The sequence below is a fragment of the Hemiscyllium ocellatum genome, chromosome 15, assembly GCF_020745735.1.
Source record: "Hemiscyllium ocellatum isolate sHemOce1 chromosome 15, sHemOce1.pat.X.cur, whole genome shotgun sequence".
Classification (NCBI taxonomy): Eukaryota; Metazoa; Chordata; class Chondrichthyes; order Orectolobiformes; family Hemiscylliidae; genus Hemiscyllium; species Hemiscyllium ocellatum.
In genome coordinates this window covers 56,307,312-56,327,090 of record NC_083415.1, presented here as the reverse complement: position 1 = coordinate 56,327,090, position 19,779 = coordinate 56,307,312, and the positions used below count along the sequence as shown (strand labels likewise).

At 44.5% G+C, this 19,779-nt stretch overlaps 1 protein-coding gene across 1 annotated transcript in view; it reads right to left on the bottom strand.

Annotated features, from left to right (window-relative positions):
* LOC132822796 (src-like-adapter 2) overlaps positions 1 to 18,615 on the bottom strand; it is a 37,147-nt gene extending 18,532 nt beyond the window's left edge. The window contains exons 1-2 of the mRNA XM_060836148.1: positions 18,386 to 18,615; positions 2,258 to 2,385 (exon numbers count right to left, since the gene is read on the bottom strand). Coding sequence (XP_060692131.1) covers positions 2,258 to 2,336 — 79 coding nt within the window. The 5' untranslated portion in view covers positions 2,337 to 2,385; positions 18,386 to 18,615. The remainder of the gene's footprint in view (positions 1 to 2,257; positions 2,386 to 18,385) is intronic.
* Positions 18,616 to 19,779: the final 1,164 nt, after the last annotated feature.

Genomic DNA, 19,779 nt, shown 5'->3' with positions numbered 1-19,779 from the left:
CGCCTTCTTTACCATGTATCCACTTGGTTGTCACTTTAAGGGAACTATGGACTTGCATCCCAAGATCCCTCTGTATGTCAATGCTCCTAAGACCCCTGCTATATACTTTTGTCTTGCATTTGACCTCCCAAAATGCACCACCTCACACTCGTCAAGATTAAACTCCATCTGCCATTTCTCTGCCCAACTTTCCAACTGATGTATTACCCTGCTGCATCCTTTGATATCCTTCATCATATCCAAAGCTCCACCAATTGTTGGTGCCATTGGCAAACTTCCTAATCAGACCACCTATGATTTCATCCAAATCATTTATATATCTTACAAACAACAGAGGTCCCAGCACTGATCCTTGTGAAACACCACTGGCTGAAGACCTGCAGTCAGACCAGTTAAATGTCTGACTGCATGGAGCTGTCTGAGAAAGTGGAGGAGCTTTTCAGGACTCAGTAGATATAGAAGTGTTAGAGATGTCCCAATGATTGATGCGTGTGCTTCCAGCCAACAGAAGTAAAATTAAACTGATCTAAAAATAGTGGTGACCACATTAATTCACATCGAGACCATGCAATTGTACAACAGAAAAAGTCTCCCATATGTTCAGATAATAGGAACAGAAGGAGGCAATTTAGCCCCTGAACCCTATTTACTGGAATCATGGCTGATTTATGATCTAAATCCAATTACCCATCTTTGCCCTACATTCTTTAATACCTTTGATTAACAAGGTCTATTATTCTCAGTTCAAAGATTAACAATTCACAGCGGCATCAATCGTCATTTGCAAAAGGGAATTCCAGGTGTCAAGAGTCACTTTTGTGTATATGTGTTACTTGACTTCACCTTGGGAAGATCTGGTTCTATTTTTTTAAGAGTCTGTGGTTCCAGATTTCCAACCAATTACAGGCAGTTCTCTTTGTTGATTCTGTCGGGAACTTCGAGGAGAAAGTGAGGACTGCAGATGCTGGAGATCAGAGCTGAAAATGTGTTGCTGGAAAAGCGCAGCAGGTCAGGATGCTGCCTGACCTGCTGCGCTTTACCAGCAACACATTTTCAGCTCTGTCGGGAACTTCACCAACATTGTCTCTTTTTTATTCTCAAGATATGGGTGATACTGCAGGCTGGGGAGATGCCAGTGTTGGACTGGGCTGGACAATGTTAAAAATCACACAACACCAGGGGTGTTTCACAAGGATCAGTGCTGAGACCTCTGTTGTTTGTAAGATATATAAACGATTTGGATGAAAACATAGGTGGTCTGATTAGGAAATTTGCGGATGGCACCAACAATTAGTGGAGCTTTGGATATGAGGAAGGATATCAAAGGTTTATTTGGAAGCACTAGCTTTCGGAGCACCTTGTTGAAGAACCACTTGATGAAGAAGCAGTGCTTCAAAAGCAAATGCTTTCAAATCAACCTGTTGGACTATAACCTGATGCTGTGTGATTTTTAATATTCATTATCCACTTTTACTTGCCTGGAGAAGGCAGTGATGGACCAACTACTCTTTGAGCATCTACTATATCCTACAATGATACTGGGGCTCTGTCTGTGCTGGCCAATCTATGTACAGTAACCTCCCCGGATCCAGGATGGACAGGGAATGGGGGTGTCTGTTAGATAAAGCTGCTGACTGCATGAGCAATGCTAGTGGTAGCTGGGAGATGTTGCAGCGAGAAGATGTATGTGCCTTTTCAGAACGATGCGGAGATGCTGGTGTTGGACTGGGGTAGACAAAGTTAAAAATCACACAACACCAGGCTATAGTCCTACAGGTTTATTTGGAATCACTAGCTTTCGGAGCAACGCTCCTTCATCAGGTGGTTGTGCTTCCAAATAAACCTGTTGGATTATGACCTGGTGTTGTGTGATTTTTAACCTTTTAAGAATAAGGGGCCAGGAACTCTCTTAAATACCAGTGTACCTGGCTGTGATAGGTGATTCTGACTTTATCGATAAGGTAACTCTTGAACTAGTTTTAATAAAGCATCTGATCCATTATTTCCTCCCAATTGCTAGAACCAGTCAAAACCCGTTATCCGAATCTCAAGCACCTGGATTTTGAATCTCGGATGCTGGTTGCATGAGAATTCCAGGATCCGGATAACTTATTGTAAGTTGATGTAAACTTTTCCAGCACACAGCTTGCACAGCAGTGGCCAGGAGGCGGTACCCTGATCATTCATTAACCATTCTCCAACTTCCCCCTTCCTCTTCCCTGCTCAGAGGTGCCCTCTGATGGAGGGTATATCTTACCTGGAGAGAGTTGGTTGGTTGGGTTGGATGAAATCATGGTCATGCTCTGGTGCCTGCACTTGCTCGGTCGGCTGCCCATAATGTCCACGCCCCACGGAACTGCTCGTCAATGTTTTAAACAGCAGAGGCTGCAAAGGAAGGAGAAGGAAGATCCGATGAGTACCCGTGGTTCAATGACAATTGAAATGTGTCAGCCCCAGACAGTGAGCGGAAAGAGTTTGCTGATGTCGAACCCACTCCTGCCCTCAGACATACATCTTCCCGTCTCCCCCTGCCCACCATCTGCAAGGCACAAGTCTGGAGTGAGGTGGAATACTCGTCAGTTGCCTGCAGCTCCCAAAGATACTCAAGAAGCTTAGCACCATCCAAGACAAAGCATCCCTACTTGATTGGGGCCCCATCCACTACCTTCAACATTGTCTCCCTTCACTGCCGGTGTGCATGTCCAATGTGCACATTGCACATAGAGATGCAAAGGATCCTTTGACAGCACCTTGCAAACCTGCAACCTCTAACACCTGGAGGAGAAAGGGAAGCAGGCACTTGAATGCACCAGCTGCAAGTTCCTCTCCAAGCCACATGCCATTCAGACATGGCAATATATCTCCATTCCTTCGCTGTCACTGGGTCAAAATCCTGGCACTCCCTCCCTAACAGCACAGCAGGCAACTTGAAACAACGCCCCAGCAAAGGCGATTAGGGCTGGGTAATAAATGCTGGCCTGGTGACTATGAATGTTGTTGTAACACACACAGAATGCTGGAGAAACTCAGCAGGTCCTGCAGCATCTGCGGAGTGAGAAACAGAGTGAATGTTTCAACTCTGGTATAACCTCTCCTCAGGAACAAAGTCTCATACTGGACTCAAAATATTTTCTCTCTCCACCTGCAGTTTCTCTAGCACTCTCTGTGCTCATTTCAGATTTCCAGCACCTACAGTATTTGGCTTTTATTGGGAGCCATGTTAGAAGATTTGAGTTACTGCAGTGGATTGATATCTGGAGGCTGATGGTGTTCTGGTCAATCATTGTTTCCTAATGACCACCTGTGAAACAGGTCATCTGGCTTTAATGTTCTTCATGTCGGTTCAACAATGTACACACGTTCTGAGGAAGGGTCACTCAAGCCAAAACGTTAACTCTGATTCCTCTCCACAGATGCTGCCAGACCTGCTGAGCTTTTCCAGCAATTTCTGTTTTGGTTTCAGATTTGCAGGTTTGCCAAATTCATAGAATCTGAACTGTCAAGAGAAGGTGAACACTGCGGACAATTGCTTATACATTTCAGTGAGTTTTGGCTATCTCTTGCAATTACACTGAGAAAATTCCCAACCTTCTGGAGTATTTTGTAAAGTATTGAAGTCTGGTCCAGTGACTGCTTTAGCCTCTTGCCTTGCCCTGTACTGGAGAGATCTGTTCTCAGTACAGATAAAGCATACAGGCACACTTTCACACCGACTGCTTCTCACAGTTACATACAAGTAGTCAACCAAACTTGTCGCATTTCTTTGCCAAGTATAAAGAAAATGCAAACTGAAGCCTTATAAGGAAAAGCTATAAGAACAGCACTAAGCCACAGTAATATTCGAAAAAGTCCCCCATTTCAAAATGACAATTCTCCCTTCTCTAGTCTTTTAAACAAGCTTAAAATGAAGTTAGATGCACCTGATGGAGTACTTTAACAAAAATAAACGCTCATGGTCAGTGGAAACCTATCCAGTCAAAGAATGGAACATTATCCAGTCAAAGCAATGTGATCCAGAGCAGTGATGCACTCAGCTCCTGTACTCCCCACTGGTCTGGGAAGGCCTCTATCGTGCTGGGGAAAGGGGGGAGGTGGAGGGAAGGGACAGCGTGCTGGGGGAGGGGGAGGGGACAACGTGCTGGGGGAGGGGAAGGGAACAGCATGCTGGGGGAGGGGGAGGGGACAGCGTGCTGGGGGAGGGGGGACAACATGCTGGGGGAGGGGAAGAGGACAGCGTGCTGGGGAGGGGGAGGGGACAGCGTGCTGGTGGAGGGGGGACAGCATGCTGGGGAATGGGGGGACAGCATGCTGAGGAGGGGGAGGGGATAGCGTGCTGGGGAGGGGGAGGGGACAGCGTGCTGGGGGAGGGGGGACAGCATGCTGGGGAATGGGGGGACAGCGTGCTGAGGAGGGGGAGGGGATAGCGTGCTGGGGAGGGGGAGGGGACAGCGTGCTGGGGGAGGGGGGACAGCATGCTGGGGAATGGAGGGACAGCATGCTGAGGAGGGGGAGGGGATAGCGTGCTGGGGGAGGGGGGAGGGGACAGCGTGCTGGGGGAGGGGGAGGAGATAGCGTGCTGGGGAGGGGGAGGGGACAGCGTGCTGGAGGAGGGGGAGGAGATAGCGTGCTGGGGGAGGGGGAGGAGATAGTGTGCTGGGGAGGGGGGAGGGGGGACAGCGTGCTGAAGAGGGGGAGGAGATAGTGTGCTGGGGGAGGTGGGGAGGGGGGTCAGCGTGCGCCATCTCCAGGTATCCCTGAGTGTGGACGTAACTATGAAAGCGGGGCAGATGGCCAGGAACAACGAGCCCCTACTCAGTTTGCTGCTAGTGGCCGCTTTGTCCAGGCTGTGGAGGAAATGCTCTCTGACCTGTCCGACACTCCCCAGGGGTGAATCAGGAGCATGGGGCTGAAATGCAACTAAACACTAAGGAGGAATCCCTTCGAGTAACTGAAGAGGGGAAGTCCTGGGTGACAGTGGTAGACCACTGGTTCATTTCGATGCCTCTTGGTGCTACTCTGGGAGGAGCTGCTGTTTAGCTCCAGAAACCAAGTCAACTAAAGCTGTCCCTGGAAAGGGACTTTTGACAGTTATCATTCAGTGAACTATTGATTTTAAACCAGAAACAGAAGTTGATGGAAAAGCTCAGCAAGTCCGGCACTAGATTAACCCTGATTTCTCTCCATAGGTACTGCCAGACCTGCTGAGCTTCTCCAGCTGTTTCTAATTTACAGCATTCACAATTCTTTTGGTTTCTATTGATTTTAATTTATTGACATGAATCTCATCTGGAGATTTTCACCAAATAAGCTCTCCTTCTACAACCTCCACGAGTCTAAGCTATGATTTTACAAAGCATCCATCCCTACAGTGTAGAAACCGGCCCTTTGGCCCAACAAGTCCACAATGACCCTCCAAAGGATAATCCACCCAGACCCATTCCCCTACCCTATATATTTGCCATTGTCCAATGGGCAATTTAGTGTGGCTAATTCTCTAAACTGCACATCTTTGGATTCTGGGAGGAAACCGGAACACCCGGAGGAAACCCACGCAGACACAGGGGAGAATGTGCCAACTCCACACAGTTGACCGAGGCTGGAATGGAACCTGGGACCCTGTCACTGTGAGTCACTGTGCCGCCCCTTTTCCTTGTGATTTTTCTATGGTTTTGAAATTGAATTCGCTCGTGAGCCCATTTCTTTAACTCTGTTGGAATAATCTGTTTTTATCATTGGCTGAATGCTTCACTTGCTAACTGATGGGAAAGTATCTTATTCAGGCCTGCACCATGAGATGTACCGTACACATTTGGCAGATTGGGTGTTGGGGAAAGGAGGAAGGAGGGGATGGTAGTGAGGTTATGGGGGAGTATGGAGAGTAAGGTTGATGAGGGCATAAGTGTTGCATCATCATGGTTGTGTTACTGGGCTAATAATCCAAAGACTCGGTCACTGCTTTGATGAGACGTGTTTAAATCCCACCATGGCAGCTGGGGGAAGTTAAATTCAATTAATAAATCTGGAGCAAAATGTTGCTTTCATTAATTCTGACCAGAAAGTAGAATCACAGATTTCCTACAGAGCAGATAAAGGCTATTTGGCCCAATGGGTCTGCATTAACTCTCCATAGAGCAAGCCACCCAGACTCACCCCACACCCCATCACAGGGTCTCCCCCATGGATAATCCACCAAACCTGCATATCCCTGGACATTACGGACAACTTAGCATGGCCAATCCAAATATCCTTCACATTCCTGGATACACTGAGGCAATTTAGCACGGCCACTCGACCTAACCTGACTGTGGGAGAGAACTCATGCAGACGCGGGAGAATGCGTGAAATCTGCACAGATAATCGCCCAAGGCAGGAATCAAACCTGGGATCCTAGCATGGTGAGGCAGCAGTATTAACCACCGAACCACCCTAGATTGATTTTTAAAAAAAATTTGTCTAGGTTGCTAACCCTCCTCAGAGGCCGGTTTCACCTTGTTGGCCTTCTGAATCCAGGTATGGTTGACTCTCAACTTCTCTCTGGAAAGGCTCAGCAAGTCCTTCAGATGCAATGGCCTGCTGCAGAAACTGTGTGAATACTTACTCCACATGGACTGCGACAATTCACAAAATGTATGAGCAGTTAGAGTTGGGCATACAACCATCACAAGCCAAAGACCGAACTAAAAATAAAATTGAAACACGTTGAGTCTTTCACTCTTCAGGTGTTCGACCTCAACGCATTGAAAGCACCGGGAATAGGAGAAGCAGTTATTTGAAGATTGTTTCATTCTGAGCTGGAACCATGAGGTTTCCTGCATTACCGGCACCTCCAATGGAGTTTAAAGTTTCCTTCTCACAGAAATGAGACTTTGTGGCTTCCATGGAAACAGCAAGTCTACTTACTTACCCAGAGGAGATCAGCTATGAGATATCTGCATCATCCATGGTTCTGTGATTTTGCCATGTTCAGTGTTAATCATGGTATACTATACAAAGGTACTCATTGGAAACTGGATCTGGGTTTTTTTTTTACAGTGTGGAAACAGACCCTTCTGGCCCAACCAGTCCACACCGAAGAGTAACCCACCCAGACCCATTTACCTCTGACTAATGTACCCAACACTACGGGCAATTTAACATGGCCAATTCACCTGACCTGCACATCTTTGGACTGTGGGAGGAAACCGGAGCACACGGAGGAACCCATGCAGACACGGGGAGAATGTGCAAACTCCACACAGACAGTCACCCAAGGCTGGGATCAAACCTGGGACCCTGGCACTGTGAGGCAGCTTTGCTAACCACTGAGCCACTCTGCTATGTGATTCACTGATTCATGTGTGGCTTTCCATTTCTTGCACTTTAGATCTTTTTTTCATATCAACTGTGCCAGAGTGTTGTGTGCCAGAGTGACTAGCTCATACTACCCAGCTAACAGATACGGAAAGTCATGACAATGCAGCAACAAAGCCAGCCTTCATCTCAAGCAAAAGTAAGGTTCCCCATGTCGTTTGCACGCTGTTTTCAGGAGTTTGGTTACTTTGTGACTTCAGTTATTTTGTCCTTAAATAACTTCGAAAATTATGTGTGGTGAAATAGAGTTTTATTGGGTAAAGGCAAAATACTGTGGATGTCGGAAATCTGAAATAACCGTGGGAGAATACTGGAAAAACTCAGCAGGTCTGGTGGTAACTGTGGAGAGAGGAATAGAGTTAACATTTTGAGTTCAGTGCAGCTTCTTCAGAACATCTCTGAAGAAGAGTTGCATCAGACTTGAAACATTAAAAGTTTCTTTCTCCACAAAGTTAAAAGGGACCAAAGGGCCAACTTTTTCACGCAGAGGAGCTTTTTCGGAGTTTTAGTGGAACTTCCTGAGACACATCCAATGCACTACAGGAAGAGGTCCCATCTTTCAGGTGGTACTGCAAGCCTGTGGCCCTTCCATACAGATATTAAATATCCCGAGCCATTATTCTGCAGGGTGTTCTCCCCAGTTTCCTAGCTAATGTTGAACCCTCAACCAACATCAATATGAAAAAGGTTATCACATTGCTGCACACAGATTGGCTGCCCTTAAACACTAATTATAATTCTCAAAAACATTCTTTGGGTGTCATTTGAGGCGCGAAGGATCCTCTTTAAATATAAGTTTCTTTTTGGTACTTTGTGAATGATTTAGAATAATTATGAAGTGATTCACAAACCCCATGGAACTAGCCCCCAGGCACTGCAGAAAGACAGCAGCGTCTCACAGAGTAGATACAAATAATACATAAGCTGAAAGGGGTTGTCATATAACACGCATACAACAAATGTACATATACATAAACATCCAAAGGGGACATATGGAGTGACATAGAATTGCACACTTAACTAGAGGTTGATGCACAGGCAAGAGCTAATATAGGTACACAGAAAGACAAATACTTGTCTGAAAGTCACATAAAAGACATCGGCACACATAAACACATTGCTGCACACGTGGCATAGCAGGTTAGCAATTCAGAGACCTAGACTAATGCCATGGCTCAAACCCCACTTAGGCAACTGGGGAATTACAATTACCTTCACAAAGATCTGGCATTGAAAGCTGGTCTCAGTGATGGTAAGTATCGTCAATTGTTATTTAAATAAAAGTGAACTGGTTCATTAACGTACATCAGGGGAGGAAATCTGCCACCCTAACTAGTTTGGCCTACATGTGACTCCAAACCCATAGCAGTATGGTTGGTTTTCAAGCCACTCAGATCAAGGGCTATTAGAAATGGGTGATCACTGCTGACCTTACCAGTGACACTCACATATGGTGAAAGAAAAAAGGGACACGTGCTTACCCCAGACTGACACACTCATTAACAGACTGACCTACAGACGTGCAGAGAGACGGATGTAAAATCCCAAAGCCCATTCTAAAACAAAATTATGTTAAACATTATAATAAATACAAAAAATAATCAAACAATAAAAATGAGTCAGGATTAAATGGTGGGGCAGATTCAATGGGTCAAATGGCCTAATAAATTCTATTTCTTATGGAGCTGCTGAGGAATTAATATTAAATGTTAGGTTAGATGAGCAAAAGCTTGGTTAAAGAGGTTGCTTTTAAACGTGTGCTATGGAGAACACAGAGAGTTAGAGAGACAGAGATGAACAGGGTGGTGTTCCAGAGCATGAGGACTCGATCACTAAAGACACTGCTGTCACTGAGGAGCACTAAAGATTATGAAAAGGTTAGCATTAGTGGACAGAAGATATGGGTGGTTGAGCTGAAAGAAGTGACAGAGACAATGAGAGGTTAGACCCTGGTGGAATCAAAAGTAGGCGCAAGAATTTAAAATTAGGACATTGCTAATTGACCAGAGACCCTTGTAGGTCAGTGAGCACAGGGGCAATGTGAGAACACAGGTTGATGCAAGAAGCAGAGGTTTAGAAGATCACAAGTTTATAAAGAGTAGCATGTGGGAAACTAGTCAGGACTATGTTGCATCATCAAGGCTAAAGGCTTATGAGAGTTTCATAAAACCAATTTACTGGAAACATTGTGGCACGGTGGCACAGCGGTTAGCACTGCTACCTCACAGCGCCAGAGACACGGGTTCAATTCCAGCCTCAGACAACTGGCTGTGTGGAGTTAGCACATTCTCCCTGTGTCTGTGTGGGTTTCCAACTAGTGCTCCAGTTTCCTCCCACAATCCAAAAATGTGCAGGATAGGTGAATTGGCCATGCTAATTTGCCTCTAGTGTTAGATGTAGGGGAATGGGATTGGGTGGGTTGCTCTGCGGAGGGTCAGTGTGGACTTGTTGGGCTGAAGGGCCTGGTTCCACACTGTAGGTAATCTAATCTAAAACAAAAGTCACCTCTTAATCTTCTCCGTTCCACGGACAATATGCCCAATTTCTGGGGGCGGCACGGTGGCACAGTGGTTAGCACTGCTGCCTCACAGCGCCAGAGACCTGGGTTCAATTCCCGACTCGGGCGACTGACTGTGTGGAGTTTGCACATTCTCCCCGTGTCTGCGTGGGTTTCCTCCGGGTGCTCCGGTTTCCTCCCACAGTCCAAAGATGTGCGGGTCAGGTGAATTGGCCATGCTAAACTGCCCGTAGTGTTAGGTTAGGGGGTATGGGTGAGTTGCGCTTCGGCGGGTTGGTGTGGACTTGTTGGGCCGAAGGGCCTGTTTCCACACTGTAAGTAATCTAATTAAATTCTGGCCTGTGAGGACCACGTAGTAACTTTCAGTTTGTGCCAGGGCTCCCTGATCCCTCTCCTAGATATCCCCATCCCCTCCTGAAAGCATCAACTCTTGTTCTAGATTCATCTCTTGCCTCTGATGTTTCACACATGCCATTCATAAAGTGTGTTCCAAATGGGAAGCAATAAAATGCAATGTGAGTTCTGAGGGGTCACCGGCCTGGATTGATTTCCAGCAAGAAACACGGATTCCCTGACTCACTTCGCTCACCATTCCCCACCTCCCCACTACCATATCCAGCAGGTACTGAGACCTATTGCATTCAGCCATGGGTTGGCCCCATCGAGCTGAGGCCAGTTCCTCGTCCATTTGGCACAAGATGAGAACCATGTATATGCTCACCAAGCCATTAGAGTCATAAGACCATCTGATATAGAAACAGAATTAGGCCATTCAGCCCACTAGGTCTGGTCTGGCTGATGTGTTTCTTAACCCCATTCTCCTGCCTTCTCTCCTGTAACCTTAATCCTCTTACCAATCAAGAGCCTATATATCTCTGTCTTAAGTACACTCAATGGCTTGGTGTGCCCAGCCCTCTGAGGCAATGAGTTCCATAAATTCACCACCCTCCGGTTGAAGAAATTCTTCCTTATCTCAGTTCTTAAGAGCCGTCCCTTCACTCTGAGGCTGTGCCCTGGGTCCTAGTCTCTCCTACTAGTGAAAATATCTTCTCCATATCCACTCAATCCAGACCTCTCATTATTCTGTAAGTTTCAATCAGAGCTCCCCCCTTATCCTTCTAAACTCGATCGAGTACAGACCCAGAGTCCTCAACCGCTCCTCACATGACAAGCCCTTCATCCCCAGGATCATTCTTGCAAACCTCCTCTGGACTCTCTCCAATGTCAGCAAAACCTTCCCCCTAGACACACGGCCCAAAACTACTCACAATATTCCAAATGCAGTCTGACCAAAGCATCATACAGCCTCAGCAGTACATCCACGCAAGGGATGATATTCAGTCCCTTGCGCGGGGGGGACCTAGAATCAGGGGATGTAGAGTCAGTGTGGATAGAGCTGAGAAATGCTAAGGGTAAAAAGACCCTCTTGGGAGTTATCTACAGGCCCCCAAACAGTAGTCTGGATGTCGGATGTAAGTTGAATCAGGAGCTGAAATTGGCCTGTCGCGAAGATGTTACTACAGTTGTTATGGGGGATTTCAACATGCAGGTAGACTGGGAGAATCAGGATGGTATTGGACCTCAAGAAAGAGACTTTGTGGAGTGCCTCAGAGGTGGATTCTTAGAACAGCTGATGCCGGAGCCGACCAGGGAGAAGGCAATTCCGGATCTGGTATTGTGCAATGAACCAGAATTGGTCAGGGACCTCAAAGTGAAAGAGCCATCGGGAAGTAGTGACCATAATACAATAAGCTTCAATCTGCAATTTTAGAGAGAGAGGGTACAATCGGAAGTGACAATATTTCTGTTGAATAAAGGGAGCTATGGAGCTATGAGGGAGGAGCTGGCCAAAGTTCAATGGTGCAATACCTTAGCAGGGATGACAGTGGAGGAACAATGGCGGATACTTCTGTGTATAATGCAGAAGTTGCAGGATCAGTTCATTCCAAAAAGGAAGAAAGATCCTAGGAGGAGGCATGGGTGGCCGTGGCTGATGAGGGAAGTTAAGAAACATATCAAGTTAAAAGAGAAAAAGTATAACATAGCAAAGATAAGTAGGAAAACGGAGGACTGGGAAGCTTTTAAAGAACAACAGAGGATTACTAAGAAGGAAATACGCAGAGAAAAAATGGGGTACAAAGGTAAACTGGCCAATAATATAAAGGAGGATAGTAAAAGTTTTTTTAGGTATGTGAAAGGCAAAAAAATGGTTAAGACTAAAATTGGGCCCTTGAAGACAGAAACAGGGGAATATATTACGGGGAACAAAGAAATGGCAGAAGAATTGAATTGGTACTGGGGAAGACACAAGCAATCTCCCTGAGGTAACAGTGGCTGAAGGACCTGAACTGAAGGGAATTTATATTTGCCAGGAATTGGTGTTGGAGAGACTGTTAGGTCTGAAGGTTGATAAGTCCCCGGGGCCTGATGGTCTACGTCCCAGGGTACTGAAGGAGGTGGCTCGGGAAATCGTGGATGCGTTGGTTATTATCTTCCAGAGTTCGATAGATTCAGGATCAGTTCCTGTGGATTGGAGGGTGGCTAATGTTATATCACTTTTTAAGAAAGGTGGGAGAGAGAAAGCAGGAAATTATAGACCAGTTAGTCTGACCTCAGTGGTGGGAAAGATGCTGGAGTCTATTATAAAGGATGAAATTACGACACATCTGGATAGTAGTAAGAGGATAGGTCAGAGTCAGCATGGATTTATGAAGGGGAAATCATGCTTGACTAATCTGCTGGAATTTTTTGAGGATGTAACTCTGAAGATGGACGCGGGAGATCCAGTAGACGTAGTGTACCTGGACTTTCAGAAAGCTTTTGATAAAGTCCCACATAGGAGGTTAGTCAGCAAAATTAGGGCGCATGGTATTGGGGGCAAAGTACTAACTTGGATTGAAAGTTGGTTGGCTGATAGGAAACAAAGAGTAGTGATAAATGGCTCCATTTCGGAATGGCAGGCAGTGACCAGTGGGGTACTGCAGGGATCAGTACTGGGCCTGCAGCTTTTTACAATATATGTTGATGATATTGAAGATGGTATTAGCAATAACATTAGCAAATTTGCTGATGATACTAAGCTGGGTGGCAGGGTGAAATGTGATGAGGATGTTAGGAGATTACAGGGTGATCTGGACAAGTTAGGTGAGTGGTCAGACGCATGGCAGATGCAGTTTAATGTGGATAAATGTATGGTTATCCACTGTGGTGGCTAGAACAGGAAGCAGATTACTACCTAAATGGAATTAATTTAGATAAAGGGGCAGTACAGAGAGATCTGGGTGTTCTTGTACACCAGTCAATGAAGGTAAGCATGCTTGTACAGCAGGTAGTGAAGAAGGCTAATAGCATGCTGGCCTTCATAACAAGAGGGATTGAGTATAGAAGCAAAGCGGTTCTTCTGCAGCTGTACAGGGCCCTGGTGAGACCACACCTGGAGTACTGTGTGCAGTTCTGGTCTCCAAATTTGAGAAAAGACATTCTGGCTATTGAGGGAGTGCAGTGTAGGTTCATGATGTCAATTCCTGGAATGGTGGGATTACCTTACACTGAAAAACTGGAGCGACTGGACTTGTATACCCTTGAGTTTAGAAGACTGAGAGGGGATCTGATTGAGACATATAAGATTATTAAAGGATTTGACACTCTGGAGGCAGGAAACATGTTTCTGCTGATGGGTGAGTGCCGAACCAGAGGACACAGCTTAAAAATAAGGGGTAGACCATTTAGGACAGAGATGAGGAGAAACTTCTTCACCCAGAGAGTGGTGGCTGTGTGGAATGCTCTGCCCCAGAGGGCAGTGGAGGCCCAGTCTCTGTATTCATTTAAGAAAGAGTTGGATAGAGCTCTCAAGGATAGTGGAATCAAGGGTTATGGAGATAAGGCAGGAACAGGATACTGATTAAGGATGATCAGCCATAATCATATTGAATGGTGGTGCAGACTCGAAGGGCAGAATGGCCTACTCCTGCACCTATTGTCTATTATCTCTGCTCTTGTGCCCTTGCCCTCTTCACAGGCTCATAAAATCAAGTAAGGCAGAGACTTTAAATATTATTTAATGCCACCCTGGGGAGAGGTGCATCGTAATTGGGGGGAGGGGTGGGGGGAAGTCCAAACCTAAGATTTCAAAATGTAAGGCAGTCACTCATAAATCCAATGGGAGCTTGGGAGAAATGACATTACCCAGAATGAGGTGAGAATGGAAAACTCATTCCCATGTGGGAACGTCGAGGTGAACAGCGTCTACAGTTTGAACAGAAACTGAAGAAGTACAAGAAGAAAAATGGAATGTGCTGATAGCGTTCAAGAGTGGGAGGAAGATGATGGGATACAGTATAATCATATGCTAACTGGCTGAGCCAGACAGCGTGTTTCTCTGCCCTATACTGCATCTCCTTCTACATCTTCCAGCCTCGTCTTGCCCGGCGCAGTAAATAGATAAACTGTGAACTCCAACATTTGTGTCGGTGCTCCCAAACCCGTGTTGTAGAATTATTATTGTTTAGGAGTTTTTAAAAAAAGAATTAATTGATGCCAGGTGATAAGAACATTTTGACTTGTAAAACGCTTTCTTTTTCATTCTCCGTGTTCTCAGTCTTCTTGAGTAAGCTCGATATATGATCTGGAGGATGTACCTAACCACAGCTATTGTACAACCAAACCAAGTTTCCAACCGCAAAGAAAGCTGCACAATGAGCTCAGGCAGCTAGCACTAGTAACTAGATAGATCTATTCTGATCTCACATTATTGAGGGTCTACCCCCTCACTTACATCAGCGAGCCCACACATTCAAGCCCCTCTGTTTAACTCTCCTGATGTTAATCGAGGATTTAATGTATCGTGAAAGGATCAACACTTTCTTGTGACCTTCCATGCCTCATACATACCATTCTATCTTATTCAAATCAGGGGAAACAGCTTCGAAGCTTTTGCACATGTAAAAGAAATTGTTTTGCTGACTGAAGAGGACTTTCATTAAAAAATGTTTTAACTAAAATTCCAGGGTGTGAGTGGTTCTTACAGAGTGTGACCACACTGCACTGTGAAACTACAACTCAAACTCAGGGAGTTCTTTGTGTGTGTTTGTGTTTGAGATGGTAACAGAACTAGGGCAGAGAATGTACAAGGGGAAAATGTTAGACAGTCACAATTGTGTGTCAAGGTTTATGTAGCTGTAGCAGCACCACACTAAAATTCAATGTGAATTTATAATTCAAACATACAAATAAACATGTTACAATGACATATTCCTGATACAAGAGTGAAAACAAAGACACTAATCCTTGTTCTCTCGAGTTGATGGTGTTGCAAGTGTGCGCGTGTGTATGTGTGTGTGTGTCTATGTGTCTTTTGCTGTGTGTTTGTGTGTGTCTTGTGCTGTGTGTGCGTGTGTGTGTGTACGTGCGTGTGTATGTGTGTTTGTAAAAATCTGAATCAAACTTTTCAAATTACTGTCAATCTTTCTTTAAATTGTGCAGGAGAAGGCCATTCAGTCCATTCTGCCTCTGCTAGGTATTTGAAAAAGCTATCCAATTAGTACTATTCCCTACTCAATTTCCACAGCCTTGTGTACTTTTCAATCTCTAGTATATCTTCAACTCCCTGTTGGAAATTGTTGTTGAATCTATTTCTGCCTTTCAGGCAATATGTTCCAAATCACATCAAGTTATTGTAGTTTAAAGAAGTGTCCTTATCTCCCTTTCCAAAAAGAATTGCAGAATAACAACAAATTCCAAGAGTGTCCAAACGCATGAGCAGACAGAATTCCCTGGAATCATTACAATCACCAGGTTTACTAAGAGCATGTAAACTGAGGTAGACAGGAGACGCACAGGGATAGACAAACTGATTCGCATTTCCCATACATTAGACAAAGGCAGCAGGAGTACAACACTGTGAAGGATACCATCTTTCTGCAGTTAGTCTGACAACGGCTGCGGAGAAAAAGCAAAGTTAACGTTTCGGGTCCCGTGACCCTCCTTCAGAACGTTCTGGAGACAGGTCACTGGATCCGAAACGTTAACTCTACTTTCTCTTTTCACAGATGCTGTCAGACCTGCTAGGTTTTCCCAGCTATTTCTAGTTTTGTTTCTGATTTCCAGTACTCACAGTTCTTTGGTTTTATTTGTTTACTGTCTGCAGCTACTGAGGCTCTTGTACTTGGGGAAAGGTGATAACATGCAGGAAAATTACAGGAAGATGCAAGAGCTTAGGAATGGGGATAATGAGAAAAACTGGGAAAATAACTGTGTGTAGAGAAAAGTGGAGGATGAAATGTGTGCGGATTGTATATTGATTGCGATAGATCATTTGTTTAATTATGTATTCGTCATATTTAATTGTTTGCCGGCAATAATGCATTAACTGAGGATTTGCTCAAGCCCGTGTTGGTATACACAGATAAACAAAAGTGTTTGGTTTTGGGAATGTGCATCTGTAATGTGTAACTCTGTAAATAAATATATAATGACTGAAGAGTTGTTCCAGTTCTATCCTTCAACCTGCTCTCTGGAGTAGAATTGTCTACAACAGAATTTTCTTAATCAGTGTGCTTCCAGGCTAATGAGGAGGCAAGCAATGTTGGATCTAGCTTTAGAGAATGCAATGGGGCACTGCAGCTCTGTTCAGTCAGATGTAGTTGGGAGACCTGCCTGATCCTCTGTGAATTGTGCTATGGAACTCCAAACTTTAGATAGGAGAATAATCTACCTTAGTAATAATTTACTTGGGTAATAAAGAACTATAACCCCAATTAATTGGCGCCGAAGAGAGGCCACTTTATCCTTCTGAATTCACCCACCTGCTTTGAAGCGGACATGTTAACAGCTCAAGCACTGAAATGTAGTTTTGCTTTTCCAAATAACACAGGCCTCAGCACTTACATAACGTACCAATGTTTCCACTATTTCTGATTAGCAGAGTTATGAGTTAGAATTTAGAATAATGTAGACAGAACTAGGGTTTCTCAATTAGTTAGAAGGAATGTTTAGAATTAAAAAAATCACACAACACCAGGTTATAGTCCAACAGGTTTAATTGGAAGCACTAGCTTTTGAAGGGCCGTTCCGTCATCAGGTGGTTGTGCGATTTTTAGCTTTGTACACCCCAGTCCGACACCGGCATCGCCAAATCATGGGTTCAGAATGTATTTTTAGTTTTTGTACAGCTTCTGAAAACGTACTTATAATGTATTCTGCCCTGTCCTGCTTCAACTTCAGATGCTAAACATAAATAAAGTTTTACTTTTAAGAATGTTTAAAGTTTTAAACTTGTCAATTTCTCTGTAGACTGGACTCTTGCCCATGTTTCTCAATATTTGCATTAGCAGATTCCAAAACTAATTCAGCGGCCAAAAAAATGGAAAATAATAACCATTGTCTACTGTAGGAAAAATCCATCTTATCCACTGATGTCCTTGACAGAAGGAATTCTGGCATCCTTACCTGATCTGGCCTACATTTGACTCAAATACCACAGCAATATGGTTGACTATTAAATACTCTCTGGTCAATTAGGGGTTGGTAATAAATGCTGCCCGCATCACATATCAAGAGTGAACAACTAAAGAAAATAGCCACCATTTAGTCTCAAAAAGATGTTCATCCTTTTATTTAGACTTAATGATTTGCCTTAGGATAACTGTAAGTTGTAAAGAATATATGAACATAGAACGTAGAACCACACAGCATAGTACAGGCCCTTCGGCCCTCAATGTTGCGCCGACCTGTGGAACCGATCTAAAGCACATATAACCTATACTATTCCGCTCTCATCCATATATTCATCCAAAGATCATTTAAATGCCCTTAAAGTTGGTGAGTTATATGAGTTCAGTTGAAGCTACTTGAACCCGCATGACCCAGAATTGCCCTCAGTGGGGGCTGTTTCAGGATGTGCAGTGAGAAAGGTGCCATATAAATGTACATTATTGTCAATCAGACTAAGTTGGTGGAGAATGAATAAGAATAGCAAAATCCTTTAAGAGATTAATATGTGAATGTCACAAAACCCAGGCACTGCCACACATCTCACTGACTTTGCAAAGCCTGTTACACGTGATAATAAGTTCAATTCAATTCATTTCGATTTGAGTTATATATCTTCAGCAACAGTGTGTCATGAACAGAGACAGTTTCCCCTTAGTCAGCACCCATATTCCCCAACCACAGCTCTCCGAAAACATTGCAAAACTTGTAAAATGTGACCCGAGACGTTAGAGCTGATTGAGCACACTGTTGGGGCAGAGTTGACGACAGCTTTGCTGTGGTTCCCAGCTCGCTCCATCAGACCTGGGAGTGGTGTGTGTGAAATGAGAAGATCCCATCTGCCAGCACTCTCAGCCTCACACACTGATGGACCCAAACTTTACACACACACGCAGACACACACACACATACACACAGACACACACACACACACAAATCAGCTAACACAGCGCGAAAATTATTCTGTATATTTCTTCAGCTCTCGTGTTCTCATCATTGCTGGTAAAATATATAACATTTAATACTTACAGCATTGTCTCCTCTGTTCACTGATACAAGTCTTATCTCCTCTCTTGCACTTTTCCTCCTCACTGGAGGATGCAAACCCAACAATCAGTTAATCCAATAAAGCCCTTCCTGGGATGAAGAAGGTAGAACGTTGATGTGATCTGGAATCTTACAAGAGCACTAACAGTGTGGAGATGACGTTTGTGCAGAATGAGTCATTATGCAGCTACAGCTGAAGTTGTCTCCAGAGCGTGCAATGTTGTCTGATGACGTGCTGGCTTTAAGTCCCAGCATTTACATGGCAGGCATCAGCTCGACATCCCCCCGGTTGTGTTTCCTGTGACGTTCTACCTTAAGCCTGTCTGATAAATGGTTCCTGTTTATGTTCATATTTTGCGCAATAACTTTTTTCTGACTGTGTAATGGAATATTTACCCCTCATCACAAGCTCCATCCATCTAGCAAATCCGCATTGAACTGATTGTTTGTTTTTGTGTGGGGGTGTGGGTTGTCATTGTTTTACGTTCGTACATAACTTTCCTTCCAGTTCAATTTCTTGATGATTTTCTCCCTGGTCATTGTTACGTTTCACTGACGTTCAGGGCTGTGTGAACCCTGACATGCCTTCGCTAATATTTTTTATACCTGCCCTGGCATTAAAGTCATGCCAATCCAGAGATTCCAGCTGTTCTGCTGTGGAGGCAACACTGCCAAGCCCAATTCCATTCTCACCTGCTGCACTGCATCAGCTGCAGGGAAAAGATGGATAGAGAGATGTTTTCACCCAGGGGAAATTGCACATTCACTTTGCCAGGCTGTTTGAGATTTCAGATTATCTCTATATCATGCGGTGGAACTGTAATATGCTTTTGCCCCATTCTCCTAAAATCAAAATTTGTATTGCATTCTGTCTGAGTGTGCAGACAGACCCGACAAAGGATTCTGTAGTCATGGAATGTATTGGGTACCTGGCTGGGAGGTACTGAAGCAAAATTTTCTGTCAATGTTCCGTTGTAATGGGGAGGTGGTGGGGTCATAGTAACCCCACCGGGCTAGAAATCCAGAGGCTGAGGTAAATGCGAGAGGGACATGTGTTCAAATCCCACCACAGTGGCTAGTGAGTTTAAATTCAATTAATACATCTGGAATATGAAACTAACAGAATTAATAGTGACCATGAGACTGTCGTTAATTAAAAACCAACTGGTTCACCAATCAGGGAAGGAAATCTGCCATCCTTTGTCAATCTGGCCTACATGTGACTCCAAACCTATACAAATATTGACTCTTAACATAACTCTCCAAATGGCCTTTCAACCCGTTGAGTTTGAGGACAATTAAAGATGGGTAATAAATACCAGCCTTGCTCCCAATCCCAAAAATGAAAAATCTTTTCAGCTGACCTGACAAGGATT